At 33.6% G+C, this 19,287-nt stretch overlaps 1 protein-coding gene across 4 annotated transcripts in view; it reads left to right on the top strand.

Moving 5' to 3' along the window:
• The window catches only part of TRPC4 (transient receptor potential cation channel subfamily C member 4), a 232,133-nt gene that overhangs the window by 83,567 nt on the left and 129,279 nt on the right, over positions 1-19,287 (top strand). For all 4 annotated transcript variants that reach the window (XM_054446873.2, XM_063650766.1, XM_063650765.1 and 1 more), the window contains one exon: positions 138-542. In XM_054446873.2, the coding sequence (XP_054302848.2) occupies positions 165-542 (378 nt within the window). In that variant the 5' untranslated portion in view covers positions 138-164. The remainder of the gene's footprint in view (positions 1-137; positions 543-19,287) is intronic.

Here is a 19,287-nt window from a genome sequence, read left to right as displayed (position 1 = left end):
CAACCTTAACTCTTAATAGTTACTAATAGTGGTGTTGTTGTTATTGATATCACTGTGAGTTAGAGAAGAAGTATGATGCTTAACAATTTTAAAAGCATATTAACACTAATCTTTGTGTTTTTTGTTTCTACTTTCAGAGACAAAGAAATAGCATGGCATGAAACATGGCTCAGTTCTATTACAAAAGAAATGTTAATGCTCCCTATAGAGACCGCATCCCTCTAAGGATAGTAAGAGCAGAATCAGAACTCTCGCCATCAGAAAAAGCCTACTTGAATGCTGTGGAAAAGGGAGATTATGCCAGTGTCAAGAAATCCCTAGAGGAAGCTGAAATTTATTTTAAAATCAATATTAATTGCATTGATCCTCTCGGAAGAACTGCTCTCCTCATTGCAATTGAAAATGAGAACTTGGAGCTCATCGAACTACTCTTAAGCTTTAATGTCTATGTTGGAGATGCTCTATTACATGCTATCAGAAAAGAAGTCGTCGGAGCTGTTGAGCTGTTATTGAACCACAAAAAACCTAGTGGAGAAAAACAGGTACTTGCAAAAATACAGTTTTTAATTTATTTTACCTGCAGAAGGTTTTTTGTTTTTTCTTTTCTTTTTTTTTTTTTTTTAGATTTTCAAATGCCCTGAAAATTTAAGAAATATAAGCTTCAAAATCTGAACTATATTATAACGGAAAACTACTATTATGTACACCCTTCATGTCCTATGATAGTTACATCCACTTGCATTTCCTGCCCTGGAAAATCATAAGTAATTGTGAGAGCTAAAGCAAAATAAAGTAATCTAAGTAGACTGCTCATAAATTGGAAACATTTTTATGTAATGCTCAACATACGTTGCTCGTAACTTTATGTGTATGTGTGGGTGTTTTTCCTCTTGCCTTTCATTTTCCTACATTCTACCCTATCAGAGGGTGAATTGTTATGTTATTTTCCTATTTAACCTGCTTGCCTGTTCTGGGCTTCTGCAGCTTACTGCAAAAGTGAGTTGCACCATCTAATTTTGATATTATCCTTTAACAAACTCTAGTAGATTCTTTTAAATTGAGACTTAAAGAAACAAAAAGGGTTACTATGAGATAGCTGAACTCCGACTGTGAGCTTAAATACATCAGATTTACTGATGGTGCAAATGTAGCTATACCTTATAGTTATCAACTGAAAATAAACTAAAATGGCACACAATTATAAATACAATGTATGTTTTCTTCTTTCTATCTCTCTTTTTCCACTAAGGAAGTGGAGACATCATAGACAGGAATGAATAAGGAGTCTGTTTTTGTCTGTCTGGACTCTTCCCTTTGTAACTGCCTTGTGTCTGAATTATCTATTTGATCCTTTTTCCTTTCACACAAACTCGTCACTTCCTTGCATCAAGGCTAATTGACTAATTGCAAAGACACTGCAGATTCTGCAGTGGTTCAAAAATCCGTCTTTTAAAGTAAAATCTTATAAAATGGATGCTATTTCAGCTCTAGCAAATTCTAGCCTATTTGATAACATACACATCTCGGTCTCTGCAAACGCTAGACTGTCAGGAGGTGTGACATTTTTTTTTTACAAGCAAGCTCTCCTTGCTTTCCTGGAGGACTTTTTTCAGAATCTTTGCCATTATTAAGAAAAGAACTTTATAGCTGAGTGTCCCTGTGTGCTGGGAAAAGCCTGTGTTTTTATGGTCCCTTTTTTATGTTTCATCCCCATTCAACCCCTCCCCTTACTTGAACTAAGACTTTGATAAAACACCACTCCACAGCAACAATACTTTTCTGCTTGTTGCTTTGCTGGCATTTTGTTGTTTCTTTCATAAACAGTTGTTTGTAGATTACTCTCATTATATTGGTAAAATTTTACTGCTACGAAAATTTGCTTGTTTCTTGTATCCTTTCAAATGTGAACAAGCCTTGATTGGGGTAGACAGGTAATAGTAATATCCAAAGACACATTTTATTTTATATACCAGTCTTTCACCACTAAGGAGGTACAGAACACAGACAGGAATGAGTAAGAGTCTGTTTTTAATCTGTGTAAGTTTAGGTACTACTACTTAAGTCTCCTTGTGGTACTGAAATTCTTTCCACAGCTGCACCTCTCAAGTATTTGCATTTTCTAATAGCAATGATATTATATTGTACACTCTCTTATTTTATGTCTATATAGGCAACCATAAGACAGATGTTTTGGCTGTGATGTAAATCATTTTAGATTGCAGCAAGTCTATAGAATAAAACTGCCATTGAACATGTTTTTGATGTTTATTACTAAAGAACCTTCTTAGTTCTATTTTCTAGAGAACACTGGCCATAAATTTCAGTGTCTCTTTGGTCAATGACATTTGTACTGACCAGAATAATTTTGTGTCTGGAGAAGATGTCTGCTATTATGAGAGTGTTTGTTGGAAGATATTCAACTTCTGAACTAAACTCTAGCCTCACAAGTAGGTCCTGGCTCCTTAGAGGCATTTGATCTGGATCCTGATTATTAATAAAAGGCAGTCAAGGTTTGCGATCTGCCAGGAGTCTGAAATTTCCCAGGCCATGTGTTTCTGGAAGATTTCTCTTATATCAGTCTGCTGGCCAAGAATTCCTTTTCTATTTGTACATTCTAGAATTCCTCTTCAGCGAAGGCACTGAGAATAAACAAAAATTGTATTATTTTGTTTGAACTTTATAATTTTGAAAGAGTAATTTCAATCTCCCTCAGAATTCTTGGTATCTTGCACAATGAAAACTGAAGTTTTAGCAATATGAAATGTGCATAGCACACAAAGATGGCCTCAGTGCTTGGGCCGTATCAAATCCCATTAGAGCCTGGCTGTTTATTTGTGATTTTCTTCGGTAATTCATTTCCTAAGGAAGGTCAACATCTTTTGGAATGACAGTTTTCATAAATCACTGTGTTGTAAGTAGCAAATATGTCCTTGATAGGACTTTTTTCTCTCATAAGGTGTAATTCCTTATTCTTGTGATCATTGAAAGCCATTTGTGTTTTATTTTCATTCACCTAATTTTCATACTCACGGTATCCCCAAAGATTCTGGGACACGTTGTCATTCATTTTGTTGATGTCATTGAGGCCGAATGATAAAATCTGAAAACAGTAATATCCAACTGAACAAAATAAATGTAACATCCTAAAATGAGTAAAGAAAAAGGTTCTAATAAAAAGAAAAAAAATCCGAATCTGATGTTTAGAACACTTAGTAGTTTTTAAATGTGAGAAATGTATGTTCAAAATATACTCTTTTAGAAATTTGTCACATATTAACTTATTTCTCTGGAAAAAGAAAGATTTCATAGGCATCCTCAGGTCATGGGAGCTGTGACAGTTCAGATGAATTTGTCTACACTGAAAGGCTTTCACTGGGCAGCAATTTCCAGATGCCTGCTCTGCCAGGCCTCGTCCTGAGCCCTGAGGAGGAGACACTGTTCCTTTTCTCGAGAGTCCTAAGGTCCAATTGTGAATACAGAAAAGAAAAGTATCATGGGAATATGAATAAAGGCTGTCAGAACTGAAGAGATGAAAATGAATCCTCAGAAAATTATGAAGTTAAATCAGCTGGATTTGGCAAATACAAAATGTTAGCAGGTAGAGGGCTGGAGAAGGGCTTGAAGGAAAAAGGGGAAGAATGTTGATGGGTTTATACCTGAAAAAATTAACCCCATTAACCGAGGTAAAGCCTATAAGAAAAGACTTATGGGACCAAATTGGACATGCGTAGTTTTTTGATTTGTTAGTATTAATACCTAGGAGTTAATTAGAAATGTTGGATTTAAGAATGGGGTCTGGGATTGTTAGGTAGATGATAAGGAGGACATTGAAGCAAATAAAATCACCTTATCTTCCTGCAGTTCTGACATTGATTTTTTTCTTTTTGACCTTATAAATGTTTTAAAGATTTGTGATTTTTAGTATATTAAATGATTTTCTCAATGCATCATGTAATGAAAAGATCCAGGTCTTTCCAGAAAAACAGATGGGCATAGATCATTGAATATTTTCTTTCATATTTAAGGTAGTCCTTCGTAAATCAGGGTATTGAATTTAGTTGGGTTTTTTTTTAATGAGAAGAGTAATAGCTTATTTCTTTCCCATAGGAGACAGCACAGAGAGCCTCTGATTCTCTACACTAAGCAGGAATCATTGCACTGATAGTCTCTGATGACTTTACTGAACTTGGCTTTAACCTTCTTAATACCTTATTTCTCTAGAGGGAATAACTGAGAATGACTTCTTAACCCTCGTTTCAGTCCATTGATTGGTAACTTGACTTTTCATTATTTTTAGCAGACCTTAGATGTCTTCTAAGTCCAGATTTAATTTCAGTTTCAGCTGCTTCAGTAAATGTTTATCAGAAGCAGACCTTGCTTTTCAATTTTTTTGTTAGATCAGTGGCTGTCAGTCTTTAGCATCATCACTGGAAAGGCTTGTTACAACACAGACTACTAGGACCTACCTGCAGAGGTTCTGACACAGCAGGTCTGAAGTGAGGCCTTGGGATTTGTATTTCTAGTGAGTACCCCAGGTAATGCTAATGCTGCCAGTCTAGCAACAGGGCTTTGAGAACCACTGATTCAGAGGATGTTGCAGGTTGTAGAAAACCTACAGCTGTATATTTTATGTTAGATGTCTTATACTATGCTATGCTAACCTGGTTTTCAGGAAATTTCAACTCATTCCCTTAAGTACTAGCTATTAAGTGGTATTTAATATATGAGAATTTCCCAATTTCAGTAACATCCTTATTATGTATTCCCACTTTGGAAAAAAAGACTTTGCGATACATTATAAACAGTTAAGATTCCAGATTGATTAGCTGAAAAAATTTTGGTTTTAAAGTTCTACTAAAAATAATGCAGGGTATTTTATAATTGGGAGGATTCTTGGAGATCAACCTAATCAATCACCTCATTTTACAAAGAAGGGACAAGAAAGGGGACTCAATGGTGCAGTGCGTTGGCCAGACTGAAAGGACCTATAAATTAATAGCTAGCAACCAACCTTGATATAGTCTGGATAATAATAAAAATTGTATGACAAAAAATGACAACAACAGTATTAATACTAAATGATATTCACTGAGTTTGTCACCATGCCAGTAACTGTGATTAGAATTTTACTTGCTTTATCTCACTTAATCTTTATATTATCCTATGAAAATAGGTGCTATTGCTATCTCCACTTACAAATGGGGAAATGAAAGTATTAAAAGGCTTAAGTGACATAATTAAGTCCCAAATCACAAAGCAAGGAAATACCAGTGCTGGAACTCAAGAGTCTCTGAAGACAGCCGCTATGCTGGTCTGGCTTTAGCCACTGCATCGATTTGAATGGGTGTCATTTAAATCATAAATTACTTATTTGAATTCAGGATATGAATTAGACAAATTTTAAGAAGTCTCTGGATGTACACATTCAGACTGTCTCTATCCTGAATATTATAATGCCATTTATAGTTTTGTTGCCCAATAAATATTAATTGTGACCCCAGACACTCCTTACCATGGTGTTGCACTAAGAAATAACAAAGTCATTAGAAGCTGTGAAGTGCTGGGAAAGAGCACAGAGTGAAGTGAAGTGATAGGAATGCTGGCTTCCAGTCCAGTTCACCACTTAGTAATTGGACAAGTGTCTGAATCTCTCTGAGCCTTGGTTTTTTCTTGGCTGTTAATCAGGCCTGTGGTCTGAATCTTACCTATTTCTCAAAGTCTAGTGATGTTCAAATTCTGTAAAAGTGTTTTTATAAGGTAACATGTAATAATAGTGTTGGCATTATTACTGTGTTATGCCGTTATCTCTGTCTTCCTATTGACAAACAAATATACAAATAACACAAATATGTGAAAAGATTAAGCATCAGCAATTTACCCTCTAGAGTTCAAGACCTCTTTTTTCATTTGAAAAATGCCACCATTGTTGATATGGTGTGGCTCTGTGTCCCCACCCAAATCTCATGTTGAATTTAATCCCCAATATTAGAGGTGGGAGCTGGTGAAAGGTGATTGAATCATGGGGTGATTTCTAATGGTTTAGTACCGTCTCCCTAGTGCTGTCCTGTGATAGACTTCTCACAAGATCTGGTTGTTTGAAAGTGTGTAGTACCTCCCCCTTCACTCTCTTTCTCTCTCCTGCTGCCGTGTGAAGACATGCTTGCTTCCCCTTCACTCTTCCACCATGATTGTAAGTTTCCTGAGGCCTCCCAGCCATGCCTTCTGTATAGCCTGTGGAACTGTGAGTCAATTAAACCTCTCTTCCTTATAAATTACCCAGTCTCAGGTAGTTCTTTATATCAATGTGAGAATGGACTAATACAATTGGAAACAGAAACCCAATTCAGGGAGAGCAAAAGAAAATATATCTCAGTTTACTTATTTTCTTTCCACCTCAGTGCATATAGGAGATTTTTTTTTGACATATGTAGTTTCAGTAGATTTGTTAATACAATTGTGTCTTTAGAAACATTGCCTGTTATGTGATCAGAAAATCAAACAGTCTGAAGTAAGATATTGGTACTAGCATGTTAATGCAAATATATAACCCAAAATATACACTGCTGAATAAAAATATAGAAGATTCTTAGTCAATATGGATTCCAATAAACATATTCCTGTCTACTGGACATAGAAATATGTTCTTTAGACAAATCTAAATTTTTTGGAATGAATCCACTTACTGGCTGCTTCAAGATTCAGTTACCCTGAAAAACTTCACTTTTAACTCTTGTATTCGTTGGGTTTTCCACATTGGGCTTTGGAACAAGTCTGCAATCGCATGAAATTTATATGGTAATTATTAAATGACATTGTATACCAAGACAGTGTATAAACTAACTCATAGAGCCACCTTCTAAAGAATGAAAACATTTTAACTTCTTTGTGGTTAACCCAATTGAAATTACTCCTTTCTATTTGTTTTTATTATACCCTGTTTGAGGTCAAATCCTGGATATTGACAGTAAGTGAGCCTCAATGTATGTGTAACCATAACTTAGGTAACATCAAAATTCAGAGACAGAGAGAGCTAAAGAGAGCAAAAGAATAAGAGTTATAGTATAGTATTAAAGACGCTAATTTCTCCCCATAAAATACTTATCCCATATTGAGACATAGCTAGATGAGGTATCAATTATGTTTCTTTATATATTGATTTAAGTTATCAATAGGAAAGTTTCTTAGAATATTTTCTTATTCTGCCATTAAGATTAAAAAGCTGGAAATGATCCCCAAATTTGATATTTTCAATGTAGTCAATATAAACAAATACTTTGAATATCTAAAAAATAAATTGAATCTTATTATTCCACAGCAGGGAGTTTAAAGGCTGTTACAGAATAGAGCATAGATTGTGTTTAGTCAGCTGGCAAATGGCAGTCATAAGAGACCTGAAAAATTCTCTCCTGAAAGAAAGAATTCTTAAAAGATGGATCATGTTGCACTATTAGTATGATAAAGTGGTTTAAGCTACTTGGCTATTCTGACTCATATATTAATACATCATTTAACCTCCTTAGTCTCATTGACATGGTTTTTGTCTTGAAGACCAGCAAATTATAGATAAATAATCCCTTTGAAACATGTTATGTTGCTTTTTCCTCTCAGCACAACATACTATAAAAGCAAAAATATTAGATATATTTGGAACACACAGGAGTGAAAGGCATTTACCACTCTCAAAAAAAAAAAAAATCAGATAACACAAAACAAAAAACCCACATGTAATAAAACAAACCTCTAAGTGTTTAGGGATTTTTATTCCACAATACGAAAATACAGGATGGGGTTCTTCTTCTCTGTGTTTAGGTAGAGAAACGGAGTCATGTAGGCTCTTTAGGTTGGCAGGAGTGAGAGAGAGAGAAAATGTTTAGAGAGAGAGTTTAGAGAGAGAAATGTTTAGATATTAATCTTGTCTTATAATCTCAGAAAAATTATTTAGTCCTTTGAGCCTTGACTTTATCATCATGGATGCTGGGCTAATACCTAGGTGATGGGATGATCTGTGTAGCAAACCACCGTGTCGCACGTTTACCTGTGTAACAAACCTGCACATGTACCCTTTAACTTAAAAGTTGGAAATAAAAACAAACAAATAAATAAAATAAATAACAAAAAAAATCTAAGCAAAAGAAAAAGAAGGGGATTACAGCTGCCAGTCACCAGGTTCTACGCCTAGTGTTGAAAAGCATGGTAAATAGAAAACTCTGATACCATTTGAAAGTGATTATATTCTTACCCTAAAGCACTTTATATTATTATATTTGATTAAATTAATAATGCATGTGTGCATTGAAGAGGCTAAATATTCCTCAAAGCAAATACCCTGTGAAATTTTAGTGCTAGTATAAAGAATGAGTTTACATTAAAATAAGAAAGAGACAAATGAATCTTTCATATGTGAGTTTTGTGGAAAAGCTTTTGTGGGGTCATTTTATTAGAGCCCTCTAATCCATTATTAACATGATTAAATCTAAAGTTAATAGCATTATGTTTCAGTAAGCAATATATTAATTGAATTTCTTCATTAACCATAATACTGAAATATTAATCATTTGGGAATAATAGTAAGTCATATAAACACTGTAACTTCTTCAATACATAAGGTGTTAATATAATTGGGAATTATGAAAATACATGTTATGATTAGAAGGCTCAGTAACTGTTTTCAACACACCCTTTCTTTCTGCCTGCTATATTCACTTATTCTCTGATGAGTATCATTTTCGTATCAAAACACAAGCAAACAAGGATACAGGTAATGCAGAATTTTAAATGTTCTTTTTCTCATAGAGTAGAACGACACCCACTGGGACCTATTGGAAAGTGGAGGGTGAGAGGAGGGACAGGATCAGGGAAAATGACCAATAGGTACTTGGCTTAATACATGGGTAATAAAATAATCTGCACAATAAACTCCTATGACACAAGTTTGCCTATGTAATTATCTCCACTAGTACCCCAGAATGTAAAAGTTTAAAAATAAATAAATAAATGTTCTTTTCAAGAATGAGTTCTTCAGGCACCTAAAAAGAGTGTTCTTATTTTCATTATCACAATTTATGTTTTATACACTCGTTTTTTAATCAATTTCCAAATATGTCAATGTTCCAAGTCTCCATTGTTTGAGTCATTTATTAGAAACATTTGACAATAATTTTGTATTGTAAGCTTTGAGTATGTGAGAACTGACTTATAGAATACAGTTTTCTGAAGGAATGCTAAAACCCACCCAGAAGGAGTGGGTAAGAGAAATTTATAGTTGTAAATTTATCAACTGGATGTATAATCTCTCTTCCCTTAAAAAAGGTGATAATACATAAGTGGAGTGGGCTTAACTTTGCCTAATACTCATCTCCTTAATTGCAACATCCCTTTTTGATTTCTGGAGTCCCTGAGGGAAAGTATATACATTCCTTTGACTTGGAGATATAAGTTTAATCACTAAGCAACACTAGTCCCATTATATATAAATGTGGATTTTTGACACATTAATATTTGGGTGAGTAAAGTAAAAATTAGAAATAATTACACATTTATTTGGACTTTATATGTTGTGTATTTCCCACTCTCCAAAATATCAGAGAATTCTCAATTAGCAATATATTGAATAATTTTCTTCAAAACATAGTACATAATTTCAAAAAGCAAACAGGCTGAAGTGAATTGTAAATATATTTCAATATTTTACCCTAGTCATCTTAGGTCACAATAATAAAAATTGCTAACAAAAAATTCAGTATTACAATTTATCAAGCATTCTCTTAAGATCATTCTAGATTGTTATCTTATTTAAACCTCATAACAACCCTTGTGATAAGTTCTTTCATTATTGTCATTTTAAAAAGAGAGGTGGACTTCCCCAATGCCACTATAAGTAACTAAGTACTTCAACTGTCATTTTTCTCCCTCCAGCACCATGTGGGTACTGCTAAGGAGTTGCAGAGTTCATTCTTGTTGACCCTAGTAGCAGCCTTCGAATCTTTGTTGAACCCTTGCTTAAGCAGTCACTACTAAATAACAGGGGTTCAATAAGTGAGGAATAAATGCATGTGCATGAGTGGGGAATACAGAAAATGTTTCCTTTGACTGATTGGTATGTATTTTCACATTTATTTGGTAGATTCCTTCCACATGTATTGAACTGTTATGGATAAAGAAATTGTGGCTCAGAGAGATTAACTTGCTCAAGTGAGATTTGAGTGTAGGTTTCTCTGTTTTCCTCGCCTTTATTCTTATTTTGCCAAATTGCCTGGATATTTTGACCCTGACATGTCTAGAAACCTAAGCTCTTTTGAACAGGTCTAGAAATAAAACTTGGCCACCAAGCAGCATAGAAAGTTCTTCCCATGCTTTTGATGGAGCAAGTGTCCTGAAATTCCTTCAGCCAGAGGCCCCTGACTGAATCTTGGCCCCTGACTGAAGCTTGAGTGCATTAAGTTACTGATTTAACAAAACTGGTTATCTGATTTTCTCAATTCCTCTTAGATTGTTGTAGGAAGAGACTGGCAGTAATAAGGGAGACACTGCTGGCACATTGAGAAATTTCTGGGAAGGGGGAAGCGAGAACAGCACATTCACAAGAGTGTAGGAGATTTAATGTCAAGCAATGCACATTTCAATATTACCCTGTTGGGCAGCCTGATGCAGCAAGTTGACAGACTCTGGGAGGGGCCCATTTCTAAACTGAAACCTGACAGCTGAGACTCTGCAGAAATAGATCCCGCCATCCATGCTGGAGGCAGTTATTTGGCAGATAACGTGAACCCTTTTTTGATATAAATTATAAAATACGATGTGATATGATATAAATGATGAAGTTAAACGTCCCTCTTCTTTACTACCATTATAATCATATCCTATACGCCTCCTCATACTCTTAGAATATTATGTTGAAAATATGTTTTACTTTCCTCCACTTTGTGAGCTTCACAATACCAGAGGGTATGTGTATATATGCATATACATACACAAATATATTAATATATATATATACACATGCAGACACACATGGATATGTATGTATCTTCCTGATTTATCCATCTGCAATGACATAGCCTTGATTTATAGTAAAATTGCAATCCTGCGTTTCCCCTCCCTCTTCTCTCTTTAACATTTGTTCATTGGGGTAGTCCTCTTAGGCTTTGCTTGGACATGCTTTCCCCCAGCTCTTTTTGACATTTGTTTATTGGGGTGGTCCTCTTAGGCTTTGTTTGGACATATTTTCCCTCCCACTCTTCGGTAATAGATGTAGTAGCCCCAATTCAAAGTTTTATCTTTTCCTTTCCATACACTAACTGTGTGTGTGAGAGAGAAAGATTTGGGAAGTGAAGAGAATCCAGTGTGAAGATTAGGGGAAAAGAGAATCCATCAAGCATGGAGTTTCCAGTTGCTGTTGTAGCTTTCAGGAAGTCCATGGTCCTGGTAAACCTCCCAGGCTTGATTTGAGGTGCCTGGGCAGACAGTAATTTCACTCTCCTCCTTGGGAACATAGGTGCCCCCTAGTCCAACTTCAGTTGTCTACAAAGAAATCCTCCTCACAAATCCACCCTTATCTCTATTGTTTCCATGCTATATACTCTTGAAGCATTGTGAACTCTGGAATCTGTCATCAATTGTATCTAGTACCTGTAAAAATTTCAACTTTCATACTCTATTATCTATATAAGGAGCTCTCACCTCTTTAACAAATGTTGGATTCCTTTTTTTCTTCTACATATACCCAGCAGATTTCCTAATACATGGTATGTGCTCAATAAATGTTGGCTAAATTTAATAACAAGGACTCAAGACTCCACAAAGACTTGCTGATGGTCTATTATTAATTTTTCTATTTCTTAGGTTATAAAGTGAATCTTACCAATCAAAACTTGTTCTTTATATCTGCTTTCTTTCTGTATTACACACACACACACACACACACACACACTCATGCACGCTATACCTTCATAAAAATAATGAAAAAATAAACTGCTTTTCTTAAAATCATAGATAGTTTCTTAGGTTTGGAGGAGATTCTAAAGGTTATCTGGAACAATCACACATACAGTGTCTATTATTCATGCTCAGCATTCTTGATATATTAATAGAATCACTCTCTTCTGCTCCCTCTTCAATTTCGCTACAGCAGAGCAGCAAGGGAACAACCTAAGATGAGGAGAGAAGTAGGAAAGTGAGGACAAGGGTTTTGGTTAGCAAAGTTTCAATAAAGGATCATATATTTTCTCATTTCTTCTTATAACTTTAAAATTTCCTTGGTTGCCTACTGTGATCAAAATCTTGTTAAAACATACTTACAAATGAGCTCCTGACCTCAAGGAATCTAATTAGCAATCAACTGCAGTTTTAGGGTAAATATAAGTAATTATACTTAACATGCATCCTCACTTTTTTCTGTTTTCTATACAATATTGGTTTCCCAATTGTATTCACATCTATTTTTTGTGAGAGTAGGCTAATAGCACCTAATATCTAATAAATAGCCATATCAAATTTTGTAAGACACAGAAATTGAAGTAATTCAACATCGATAAAAGAAGATATAGACAAGTACCATTGTGTTTCTGTGAAAATGGTAAAACTGTATTAAAAATAAACTATTTTGTGGTTTGGGGAAAAGTGTAGTAGATTGTCATATTAGGCAGATAGTCCATTGCAGAATACAATACACTCTTCACCCTGAATGGAATCAATAGGAAATATTTTATTATGCACATATATAACTATTAATTCTATCAATAAAATACTTAAACTTAAAAAACGTGTATTAAATAAATTAATGTTAAATGTTGCTAATTCATATTTCTCTTGCATACTTTATCCTAGAACATCTGAACTCATTAATCCTTTATCACCTGAAGAGCTTTTGGTTCTTCTGACCTCACCTTAAATTACCAGCCTTAAGAAAGTATAGATCTAGCTTATTCCATTTGGTGCTTTTATGCTAAATTTAATGCTTGGCTTGGTGGTAATATGCATTAAATCAAGGGTTTCAGAAGCACCTGTTTTGGATGAATTTTCTTTTTACTGTATCATGTTCTATTTAATCCCAACTTAGTATGCCTGATTCTCTCAATCAAAAAGCAGAATCAATGTCTAACCTTAAAATCAGAGATAATTAAAGTGCATTTTGACATCACATTTAATGTGATGTCACCCCATTCTCCCAATACAAAGTAACTCCTGGAGTCATCACCTTTTACAGATATGTGGAAAGTGAAGCTTAGAGAAGTTGAGGAAATTTACCAAGGACTACTGAGATTATTAGTCCTTGAGTCAGGCCTGAAATTCAGTCATATTTATCATATAAATTTTCAGTCATATTTGTCATATTTATCACTTTAGCCCCAATCATAAAGACTTTATGAAACAGGAAAAAATAGAAATGAAACTAAATATTTTGAGGTTTGTTTTATATAAAAGGAAATATTTCAGGCTTGAAAAGGATCAGGTTTGGAATCTAGAAAAATAGGGGTTCAAATCCTAGCTCCACGACTTACTATTTGTGTAACCTATTTAACCTGAAACAGAAAATGGCTATATTCCACAATTATTGTGAGTATCAGAAATTAGAAAAAATTCATGTAAAATGCCTAGTATATTTAGATCTGGTTTAATGTTACTGTCATCATGATTATTAATTTCAGAACGAAGTACACCAGTTTGATCTATGTCTAAAGATTCACATTTGTGCCATGCTTTCAGGTTGTTAGGATCAGACTTCAAATACGCTGATGCAGAATATAAGAGACAAACCTGTTGCATTCTGGTGATGAAATCTCTGAGGATAGGCTTCTGCATAGTGGTTAGGAGGTAGTAAATCTGTGAAAGGTTCCCTGGAGCCAGGAAGCATGACCCTGAGCTAAAAGTTGTCTAAAAGTCAGGAAAAAGGAAATGCACCAGGATTATAAGACAGAAAAGTTTGAATAAACATAATCTAAACATATTATAAATCACCAAACAAAATGTAGCCTTTCTCTGAATAGAGAAAGAGAAGGAAAAAATCATGGTAAAGGGAAATAATCAGAGTTAATCCCATAGAATAATATACAGGTTCCCTTAGGGATATTGTAGGAAGGATGTTTTCACAAAAGACAGAGCATTGAAATTCAGTATTGTCAATGTAAGTGTGGGATCGATGTTCACCTGTTGTCCTATCTTTTTTTAATAAATGAGGTAAAGCAGATAGTTTCCTTTGACCACAGTTAAGGAAAAGACTGCCACCTGGTGAATATTTGAGGCTTTCAAAAATACGTGTATTAGTTTCAAACATCTGGCTGGCAAAAACTTAAAAGTAATAAAAAATATTTTAAATTATTTTTCTTTACTTTTCAGTGGATTATAGTTTTTTCACTATGCAACACTAGCAGAGGTTTTGTTAAAATGCTATCAATAAAATTACAAGTTTCCATGAATTTTTGCACCATTTTATTAACTGCATCTTTTATAGGTCACTTAATTCATATTAAAAGTTACCCAAAAAATATGAACCACCATGATGTATATTTCTTTGGGTTTCTTTTTGCTTAATTGTCTAGCAAAATGAATTTTAAATGACATTGTAGGGTGAAAATAATACTAATCAATTCCACTCACTGTATACCTGATCCAAAAAGCAGAAAGTAGGCAAAGGTTGTTTTTCAATGTACTGGCACTCTACTGGGAGTCTTTGCTTCTTCCTAGGATTTAGCTCCTTTAGTATATTTTCTGTGGGGCATGAGAGGTGAGAAATCAGTCCTTAATTTTTTTCTTCTAGTAAAATGTTGCCCCTGACCACCTATCCCGATGTGCGTGTGTGTGTGTGTGTGTGCGTGTGTTCTTATGTGTGTATTTGCACATTAAAATAGAAGTTAAGAAGTCTCTTAATGTCTTAGCTGGTTGCTACAGAACTCATAAATTGCTAAAATATTTCATTCTTGACTCTAAACATTTGAGTTCAATAGAGGAAAAAGTCCTCTTCTTTCTCCTCCCATGAATTTATCAACATCAATTCAAAAATCTGTATGATATTTTCTTTAGTTGTGAAAAAGGAAAGCCATCATTCCAACAGGAAGAGTAAGAATGTCCCTCCAACAGTTTTCTTTTGCCTGGAAAGCCCTGCTACATGGTAACATGGCTCTCCGCATGTCTTTTTTAATTTGCTTCACACTGTCAATTCCTAGAATTTTTCCAAGTGTTATTTCACTTATTTTTGTGCAGTCTCAGAAGAGAACTTTTTAAAAGACAATTTATTTTGGTAGCACTCCTTAGTTTTATAGCCACATTTTTAAACCTGAAAACGAAGTTTTTGTGGTTGCACCTTCCCTGAGATGCTTACCAATCAATACATCGTGTGATATTGGTAGTTCACATTATTATCCTCATTTACCTTAATGTGTTAATTCTTCTTTATGGAGTTTTTCTCACTTTAATTTGTTCCCTCCTATGATTACTTATATCTAAAATAATGAAACTCTTATTAGCTCTTGATGTTGCATTTGGGTCTTTTAAAATAAAACTATTTTTCAGTCCATTGAACTGTGATGGTCTTTTTAGATACTATTTCTTTGCAAACTTATGAATATCAATCTATTCATTAGGCATAAATTACACTGTAAAACAAATCTCAGTCTTTTCTGTTTTCTTCCACTAGCTACATAATTCTATGTACATCCTAGGTACTAAGTAATAGTTTTAGGAATGGAAGGGTAGATGGATGAATATGGTAGATTTAAAAAACCGTATAATTATTCACGAAAGTAAAATCTGGCAAAGTACAATCTGGCAAGATTAAGTCAAACATCAAAGGTCTTACAGGCTTTAGTTAAGGTAACAATTCTGATTTGGATCACTTCCAGAATGAAACCAAGATTATTAATACCTTTGTTAAGAAATTATGTGGGAATATATATTCTTTTCTTCAATTTGGCCTCTACTACAAGACAATGCTGCCTAATATTTTAAGTGGAGTACGGGGTTCTGAGGAGCCTTCCACACCTTGAAAAGTTAGTCCCATGTATAGTATGCAGTCTTCTTTGCAGAGATTGCAATATTCTATACAAGTCTGTATTTGCTAAAAATATATGTATATAAAGACTTGCTCCCAATTTTCTCTACAAAATACAGATATCTGTATATATATAGATACATATATATACGCTGAATGTATATCTCTGGGGAGTGTGTTTTAGAGTGAATTTTATTTTCTCCTTTTTTCTTTTGACATCTTAAAAATCTTTAAGCAATAGAATATATGGCTTTTTTAGCAGGATAAAGTCAATGCTGTCTCAAGGACTATACTGCTTGGACATACCACAAAAACAAAAGGCAGTGAATGAGAAGGAAATTATTAAATATACTGGCAGGTTAAACATAAATATAGATTTGTTTCTTGGAAAATCATTAATTATACAGTATTCAACTAAAGAGACATAAAATGTAGAAATCTTACACCCACTCAACAGACTAGTTCTTTCAGTATTCATAATCTAAAATTTTATTTAATATTCTGAAATTTACTTTCTCATTAATAGAAAAATAAAAACAATCACAATCATTTTCTGTATCTTTATTTTTAATATCATTAGAGTAAAACTTACTTTCTCCTCCTTACATTTATAAATCACTCTGCCACTGCCTAAGCACTTTCATCATATTAAGGTCACTTAGTCCTGTGAGTAGACGGTCAGTGATGTTTTCTCTAAAAGTGAAGCTAGCGAATGATGTGGTCAAGGCCACGTGGCTAGTTCGTGGATGAACCAAGATCATCTAATTCCTCAGTTTTATCTCAATTCCTTTTGAAATAACTGACCCAGCCACATGTCTACTGTTAGCCAATCATAACAGCCAGGCATTCAGACTTCCTACCCTACACATGTATCTCTGACTTTGCTGTTCGTCATTCATGAATCATTCTAGTTCCCATCCTAGCATTTTGGAACAGCACATTTTTTCACCAGGATATATTATCCATGTATTTCCTCTGCATTTCTCACTCCCAAAAAGGATCCACAGGAAGTTTTTGATTATTTTCTAAAATAATCAAATTTGGAAACATCCCTGAGAGCCAATTTTCCCGGTTTAGCATAGATTTGTTTTTAAAAGTTTGCATTAATTTCGTTGCAACAGTATATTACCATAAAGAATTGCTGAGGCCTCATTCTCTATACATCCACATGCTCCATATTCTGACTGTCCTACATTCAAAGTGGGTTAAGATGTGAGGATCCATGTAAATCTTTCCTACTTTCCTGCTCCATCCAATTTAGAGAATTCTCTTGTAATATATTGTCCAGAATTCTAGGAGTCTCAGGCCATTTGAAAATTACAGGCAAGCTTGATAATATTTGTTTAAAATTAACATATACTAAGATATATTTCACTGCATGTAGGCTTCATTAGTACCTTAAATCATAGGACTTAACATAATTATATCAACTTTCATTCATTAATGTAAATCTACATTAATTCATGTGCTGCATGCTTTAAACAAACCTAATGAAGAAAAATGGAAAATGGAAAAAAAATGATTCATCTTGGTGTGGTTTTAATCTCTAAAGGACTTGTTTTTATTTCAAAGTAAACTATGGAATTATTTGAGTACATGTTCGTTTGTGCATTTAAAAAAACATCAAATATATATAGAAAAGAGAAATTTACAAAGCATATGATAAAATTAATCAAAATAATTCTATTTAACACTGAATAATAAATCAGCAAAAGACAATAAGGCACTTATGCAATCTTCTATATTTAATACAGATCAATAAACACCCTTCATTTATATTAGAACCGAATCCTTTTGGAAAGCAATTTAGCAATGTTTAGTGAAAGCAAAACCAAAGAAAAAATTTACTCATATTCATATACTCATTCTTTCATGCGGTCAAAATACAGGAGATGTTAATATACACTCTAAAATTCTAGGTGGTAATTCACTAAATTACTGTGTATTTTAATTAAAATATTGTGTAACTATTATAATGATGTTCAAAAGACTTCTAAATCTATCAGGGGAGAAATACATGTCAAATAACAGCTGAATTCCACATGGATTAAAAGAGATCACACTGTAATCAATTTAACATATTGGTGAATATTAAATCTTTTGCCAGTGTTACTGGTTTGGTTGCACATGAACAAGACTATAAAGCTTAAAGTAAGCAGATATTTAGCCTATTAAAAAATCCTGTGGACATGCTTTTAAGCATAGTGTTCATTCTCGTAGGTTGGTGCCCTATTTTAATGAATTAATACCTGGTCTGCACTGAACAATATTGGGGGGAAAGACACTGATAGATTTGATAATCAAGATGAAAGTAATATTAACAATCTTTATAGTAAACCTCCACACAGCAATTAGAACCTGGCTAAAATATTTGAAATGAATATCATAGATCAAAAAGATTAATATATTTAAGACATATTAAAAAATAGATAAGCCCTACCATTCAAGGAACATACTATTTCAATCTTTCACAAATATCTATAATATTATAAGTATACCTTACCATCAAAGCCTGAAGAGGACAACATGAGAAAGAAAAAAAATATGCTCGTCTCACTAAAAAATATGTGTAAAAATCTTAAGCAAAAATTAGAAAAACATAGTAATTTATTTCACTGCCTTAACAGATAAAGGTGAAGGAAACACATGACTCTCACTAGATGCCAAAAAAAAAAAAAAAAAAAAGCATTTGATACAATTTATATCTATCAATGATAGGGGAAAACAAAACAAGACAAAAAAAACTTTAGCAAACCAAGAATGGAATAGACAAAAGATATTCCTTAACTTGATTAAAAGAATCTAACAAAAAATCTACAATTTCTATCATTCTGAAAAGTGAAATATTACAAACATTCATGTTAATATCAGTAAAATGAGCTTTCTCATTATTACTTTTTATGCAACTCTACTGGAGGCCCTGGTTTGAACAAAAACAAACAAACAAAAAAGATATGAAGACTGAAAAAGCTTAAAAGTATGTTCAGATAATTTGTCTACATAGAAACAAAACATCAGCTACAGATAAATTATTGTAACCAATATGAAAGTTTATGAGTCATAGCATAAAATATTAATATATAAAATTCAAATGAATTTTAGACACTAATCAAAGTTGGTCTATACATTATAAACACTAGCATCAGGAAATTATAATTTAAAATTATATAGGAATATATAATTATAGAAAAATGTATATAATATATACTTATATACTTACAAAAAGAGAGTATTTCAACAGTAACAAACTTTTGAGTTGTCTAACTGAACATTGTGTGGGAGTTTCAAGAGGAAAAATAGAA

This window comes from Pongo pygmaeus, chromosome 14 (assembly GCF_028885625.2).
Source record: "Pongo pygmaeus isolate AG05252 chromosome 14, NHGRI_mPonPyg2-v2.0_pri, whole genome shotgun sequence".
Lineage (NCBI taxonomy): Eukaryota > Metazoa > Chordata > Mammalia > Primates > Hominidae > Pongo > Pongo pygmaeus.
The sequence above is the reverse complement of the archived record's forward strand: the minus strand, read 5'-3'. Positions and strand labels throughout refer to the sequence as shown.